The 6,441-nt window shown below is 47.8% G+C and overlaps 1 protein-coding gene across 1 annotated transcript in view; it reads right to left on the bottom strand.

The window, feature by feature from the left end:
- The window catches only part of EPHX2 (epoxide hydrolase 2), a 47,359-nt gene extending 41,445 nt beyond the window's left edge, over positions 1-5,914 (bottom strand). The window contains exons 1-2 of the mRNA XM_008049108.2: positions 5,832-5,914; positions 1,331-1,490 (exon numbers count right to left, since the gene is read on the bottom strand). Coding sequence (XP_008047299.2) covers positions 1,331-1,490; positions 5,832-5,858 — 187 coding nt within the window. The 5' untranslated portion in view covers positions 5,859-5,914. The remainder of the gene's footprint in view (positions 1-1,330; positions 1,491-5,831) is intronic.
- Positions 5,915-6,441: the final 527 nt, after the last annotated feature.

The following is a 6,441-nucleotide window of genomic DNA, read 5'->3' as shown; positions in this document are numbered from 1 at the left end:
CCGGCTCAGGCAATCCACTCACCTCAGCCTCCCAAAGCGCTGGGATTACAGGCTGAGCCACCGAGCCCGGCTGTATGCCCAGTTTTCAACTGACAAGTCAGAAGAGAATCATCTCTACATACAAGCAACCCTTGAAACAGCCATGAGGGTGATCCAGGTTCATGAAGGACTTTTTATAATGTCTAGCTGGGGGGCTGGGTGTTGTAGCTCACACCTGTAACCCCTGCACTTTAGGAGGCTGAGTTGGGAGGACTGCTTGAGTCCAGGAGTTTGAGACCCGCCTGGGCAACATAGCGAGACCTCATCCTTAGAACTAAATTTTTCAAGTTAGCCAGGCTTGGTCATGCCTGTCGTCCCAGCTACTCGGGAGGCTGAGATAGGATTGCCTGAACCCAGGAGTTTGAGGGTTCAGTAAGCTATGATCGAGTCACTGCACTCCAGACTGGTTGACAGAGCGAGATGCTGTCTCTTCAAATCAAAACAAAACAAAACAAAACAAAACAAAAACACCTGCTTTGGCTATCAGGGACTGTGTCCCCTTCTCAAAACTAGAGAAACATAAACAGAGACAGCATTATTCACTGGCTTTACCTGCTCAGAGTCAGGCGTGGCTGGGTGAGTTGATTGTGAGACTCTTCTCATGTGATACGAGGGTGGCGTGATGGATGTGGGATGGCTTAGCCACAATCAGGCCAGGCTACTGCTAAGAGGGTGGCATGGTTTCAAGTCTGCCTTTGTATGAGAGCCAGGCACCGATGCCAAGTAAATACCTACAGAAGAAAGTGATCTCTTGTCTCAGACTGGGTGACATCTTTGAGCCTGTGTCAGCTTGCTCATGGCTCAGCCACTCGAACATCTGAGGCTGACAGAACCACAGTTGCTTAAAAGGCTTTGCTTCTCAGTCACCGTGACAAAAGATTGGGTCATTCGAGTCCTTACTGGTGTCATCAGAAGAGTTTTGCTCACAAGGAAGTCACTGGCATAAATCGCTTTATTAGATAAAAGTCTGTCATTTTTCCAACTATTCTAACAGTGTTGTTTGGCCATTTGACAAAACTTACTGTGGGGTCATTTTTAAGTTTATTTGTTTGTTTGTTTGTAGAAATGCGGTCTCACTATGTTGTCCAGGCTGGTCTTGAACTCCTGGGCTCAAGCCATCCTCCTGCCTTGACCTCCCAAAGTGCTGGGATTACAGGCGTGAACCACCATGCCCAGCCCTACTTTTCATCTGAAGATCTGTGATCTCCAAACACACTTCGTTGGCTTCTGACCTAACCTCCCTGAGGGTTCTTCATGGTCGGGCAGAGAATGACCAGGGCCAGCTCCTTACCGTTCTTTCTGAGGGTGAGAGCCGCGTGAAGCATGGGGCAGTTGATCTTTCTTGCTGAAATTGCTTTGCCAAATATTTGACTTATAGAGAGATCCTCGGGGAGGTGGATTCCAGAGGCCTTGGAGTGTTGCCTGCAGTTTTCTTCCATGAGCGGCACCCACTGTCAAAGTGAATCAATGGGACAATTGGTGTGACCACTTGGAAAAACTGTGGCAGTGTCTAAATCCAAGTGGGTGTACTCTCTGGGACCGAGCAGTTCCACTCCTAGACACACACCCACTGGAAATGTTAACATACGTTCCCCACAAGACAAAAAGGTTCATAAACACACTGTTCTTGAGTCTGAAGCCAGAAACGACCCAAATGCTCACTAAGAGCAGAATGGATAGACTGTGGTGTATTCACACTCTCACAGCAACAGTCTTCCTGACAGCCTTGCCTTAGTCTGTTTGGGCTTCTAGAACAATATACCGAGGCTGGGAAGCTCATAAACAACAGAAGTGTATTTCTGACAGTTCTAGAGGGTGCGAAGTCCAAGATCAAGGTGCCAGATGATTCAGTGTCTCGTGAGGGTCCACTTCCTGGTTCACTGTTGGCATCTTCTCACTGTCCTCACATGGTGGTAGGAGCTAGCTTCTTTTATGAGGGCACTAATCCCATTCATGATGGTTCCGTCCTCATAACTAATCACATCCCAAAGGCTCTACCTCCTAAAACCATTTCTTTGGGAGTTAGGATTTCAACATATGAATTTTGGGGGGACACACAAAGGAGGGGGGGGACAGAGGAAATGTTACCTGCGTCCCGTCACATTCAGACCACAAGAAGTCCCAAACTGGAACTACCCACATGCCCATTGTTATGGGCTGAATTGCGTCCCCTCAAGATTTGTTTGTTGAAGTCCTAACCCTCAGTCCCTCAGGTTGTGACCACATTTAGAGACAGGGTCTTAAAAGAAGCACTTAGGGTAAAAAGAGGTCACTAGCACATGTCCTAATTTAATATGACTGACATCCCGATAAAAAGAGATTTGGATGTAGACACACACAGAGGGAAGACCTTATGAGGACACAAGAAGGTGGCCATCTGCAAGTCAAGGAGAGAGGCCTCAGGAGAAACCAAACCTAAAACCCTGACCTGGGGTTTCCAGCTTCCAGAACTGTAAGAAATTTCTGTGGTTTAAGCCACTCAGTCTGTGGTATTTTTATTGCATAGCCTGCTGTGAACTAAATGATTATGTCCTCCCAAACTCTAGGCTGACATCTTAATCCCCGGGCTGGGCGTGGTGGCTCACTCCTATAATCCCAGCACTTTGGGAGGCCAAGGTGAGAGGATTATCTGAGCCCATGGGTTTGAGACCAGCCTGGGTAACTTGATGAGACCTCATCTCTGCAATAGATAAAAAAAATTGACTGGGTGTGGTGGCGTGTGTTTGTAGTTCCACCTACTTGGAAGACTGAGGTGGACAGATCACCTAAGCCCAGCAAGTCGAGGCTGCAATGGCTGTGAGCATGCCACTGTGCTCTAGACTGGGTGACAGAGTGAGACTCCAACAAAAAAAGAAAAAAAGAAAAAAGAAATCTTAATCTCCAGTGGGATGGCATTAGGAGGTGGGGACTTCAGGAGGTAATTAGGTCATCAGTGTGGTGCTCTCGTGAACGGAATTAGTGCCTTTATAGAAAGACACAAGAAAGCTTGCTTTGTCTTTCTCTATTTCCCGCCATGTGAAGACAGCAAGGAAGTGGCTAGCTGGAAACCAAGAAGAGGGCTCTTAGGAGACACTGAGGCTGCCACTGCCTTGATCTTGACTTCCCAGCCTCCAGAACTGTGAGAAATAAATGTCTGTTGTTTAAGTCACCCAGTCTATAGTATATCTGTTATAACAGTCAATGCTGATTGAGACACAGCCCTAGCAAACTAATACACTCACTAATAGCAGAATGGATTGTGGTATACACATGTTATCATAGCAGCAATATTTCTTTCTTTCTTTCTTTTTTTTTTTGAGTTGGAGTCTCACTCTGTCGCCCAGGCTGGAGTGCAGTGGCACGCTCATGGCCACCGCAGCCTCGACTTGCTGGGCTCAGATGACCCTTCTGCCTCAGCCTTCCAAATAGCTGGAACTACAAGCACGTGCTACCCTGCCCTGCTAATTTTTTGATTTATTGTAGAGACGATGTCTTGCCAAGCTGCCCAGGCTGGTCTCAAATCCCTGAGCTCAGGCAATCCTCTCACCTCGGCCTCTCAAAATTCCAGATTACAGGCTTGAGCCACCGCGCCCAGCCAGCAGCACTATTTCTAATAGTCCTCAACTGAAAACTGCCCAAACATTCATTTAATAGAAGAATGGATGAGTACATTGAAGTATAGCCACACCACAGAATACCATGCAGCAATGAGAATAAAATGATCTATATCTGCATGAAATAATACCTATGAATCTCACACATAATGTTTAACAAAAGATGTCAGACACAAGAGTTCATCTGTACAATTCCATTTATAAAGCACCAAACAGGCAAAAGTCACCTGTTAGGTTAGAAGTCACAACGATAGTCCTCTTGGAGGGGTAGTGCCCCCAGAGGGGGCAAACGTGGCTGCCTACAGTGCCGACAATGTTGTATTTCTTGACCTGGGTGCTGGTGACACGAGAACACTCAGTTTGTGAAAATCCATCAAGCTGCACACTATGTGTACTTCTCTGTCTATAGAGTGTACAGTATACACACATGAAAAGTAAAAAGATAATATTCGCTCTCCGCATAAGATCTTTTTAGAAGACAAATCAAGTGCAAGCAGCCTTTGGCACTGTAGAATTCAGTTTCTCGGATGTCTTCCTCCAGCCATGTGAGTTTCCTGGAAGTTATGCACAGACTGCAAGAAGCCACTGAAGGAGTCTGGATGGGATGCAACGTTCTCATGGCCACTGCTGGAAATCCACTCTATGATCCCCATGTTCTTTGAAAGGAAACAGTACTTTCCTCTTTCCTTACCTTCCAATATCACTAAAGATTTTTTGACTGTAGAGTTAAAAATAAATAATTCAGTAGAGTTCTTCCTAATAACATCATGACAATTTTCATTCACCCATTGCCACAATGTGTGTGTGTTTGTGTGTGTGTGTGTTTTCAAGGGGCTGCAATACTCCCCACATTAAGACACATTTGCCCTCATAAAAAGGTTGGTGTTTGCTATCCTGATGGGTCCTAAGTTCTCTAACAGAGTGAAAGATGGATGTAATTCATAGAAGTTTTTAAAGCTAAGTGGGGTGGCTGAAGCCTGTGATCCCAGCACTTTGGGAGGCCGAGGTGAGAGGACTGCCTGAGTCCAGGGGTTCGAGACCAGCCTGGGCAACTCGGTGAGACCTCATCTCTACAATAAAGCAAAATATTAGCGGGCATGGTGGCGTGCGCCTATAGTTCCAGCTACATGGAAGGCTGAGGCAGAAGGATCCCCTGAGCCCAGCAGGTTGAGGCTGTGGTGGTAGTGAGTATGCCACTGCACTACAACCTGGGTGACAGAGTGAGACTCCAACTGCAAAAACAAAACAAAACAAAACAGAATGTTTTATCTGTGTGCTTACAAGTAGCCTTTCTTCTTAGAGAGGGACTAATTGAGAATTCAAGTGGTGTTAGATGCTTATCACTTTGTTAAAAAATAATTGAGGCCGGCTCGGTGGCTCAGTCTATAATCCCAGCACTTTGGGAGGCCAAGGCAAGTGGATTGCCTGAGCCTGCGGGTTTGAGACCAGCCCGGGCCACTTGGCAAGCCCTCGTCTCTACAATAAATTAAAAATGAGCCGGGCGTGGTAGTGTGCGCCTATAGTTCCAGCTACTTGGAAGGTTGAGGCGGAAGGATTGCCGGAGCCCAGCGGCTCGACACTGGAGTGGCGGTGAGCGTGACTCTGCACTCCAGCCTGGGCGACGGAGTGGGACTCCGACTCAAAAAAAATTGAGGTTATGCGAACAATAACAACTTCTATTTATCAAGCACTTACTATGTGTCAGGCATAGTACCAAGCACTTTCCATGCTTCACAAGAACTGATAAAGGATACTCACCCCCACAGTACAGAAGGCAAAACTGAGACTTGGAGAAGTTAACTGAGACTCGCTGTGGTCACACAGTCTGCAAGTGGGACCCATGATTCAAATCCTGATGTCTGACCCCGGCGTCTACTCGTTATATGGTTACTGAATTAACAGAGCCAGCGGTCCTGCCCTAACACAGTCGCTCTGCCCATAGAAACTCGTACAAAGACATAGAGTATACATCTTTGAGGGCTTGGAAATTTCCCTGTGGTTGGCCCCAAGAGACTACAAACCAGTCTTGAATGCCTCTTCATGGTCTCCCCTTCCAGATCAGTCTTGTGATTATGCCACACAAGGGGGAAACCAGCGAAGGAGACCCAGCACTGCCTACGGAGAGCTTCCAGTCAGCGCAGGAGCCAGGCGTGCAGGCAGAGCATGGCTACAAAGGGGGAGTGCTCGGGGTCCCCTCACCTGGGAAAACGTGATCTCTCCTCTCATGAGGCGGGCAGTGGAACCCTCCGGGCCTCCTTTCCAGAAAGCTTCATTCAGAAGACCTCTGGAAGACACAGAGAACACCACCATGAACGCCCGAGGACTTCATCATGGCAGCATGTGGGGACGGGAACTGCTTATATTTCCTGAGAAGCTGCCACCAGGAAGGCCTCTGCCAGGAACTGGAAGATGCACACACGGTCCAGGTCGGGGGCTTCGCCCACAAGGAGCCATCCAGCTGAGGACACGAGACATAAGCCAAAGCTGATGCGATCAAAGGAGAAGTGGCTCCTGGGAACCTGCCTGGCAGAAATCCGCCTCTGGGTTTACCATGGAAGGGACAGGACCAGGACCGAGCCTGTGGCCACTGCCATCCTCGGCTCACACGCACCGGGCGAGGTCCTGAAGGACTTTCCTCTGATTCACGTTCTTCCAAAGGAATGAAACATTTTTACTCTGGCTTTGATTCTGCAGATACTTTCTATTTTATCTTAACCTCATCTTCTAAGTTTCAGAAGTGATTCCTGGCCGGGCTCGGTGGCTCAGCCTGTCATCCCAGCACTTTGGGAGGCCGAGGCGAGTGGATCAC

This window comes from Carlito syrichta, unplaced genomic scaffold (genome assembly GCF_000164805.1).
Source record: "Carlito syrichta isolate Samal-C Ts95f unplaced genomic scaffold, Tarsius_syrichta-2.0.1 Scaffold130537, whole genome shotgun sequence".
NCBI lineage: Eukaryota > Metazoa > Chordata > Mammalia > Primates > Tarsiidae > Carlito > Carlito syrichta.
The sequence above is the reverse complement of the archived record's forward strand: the minus strand, read 5'-3'. Positions and strand labels throughout refer to the sequence as shown.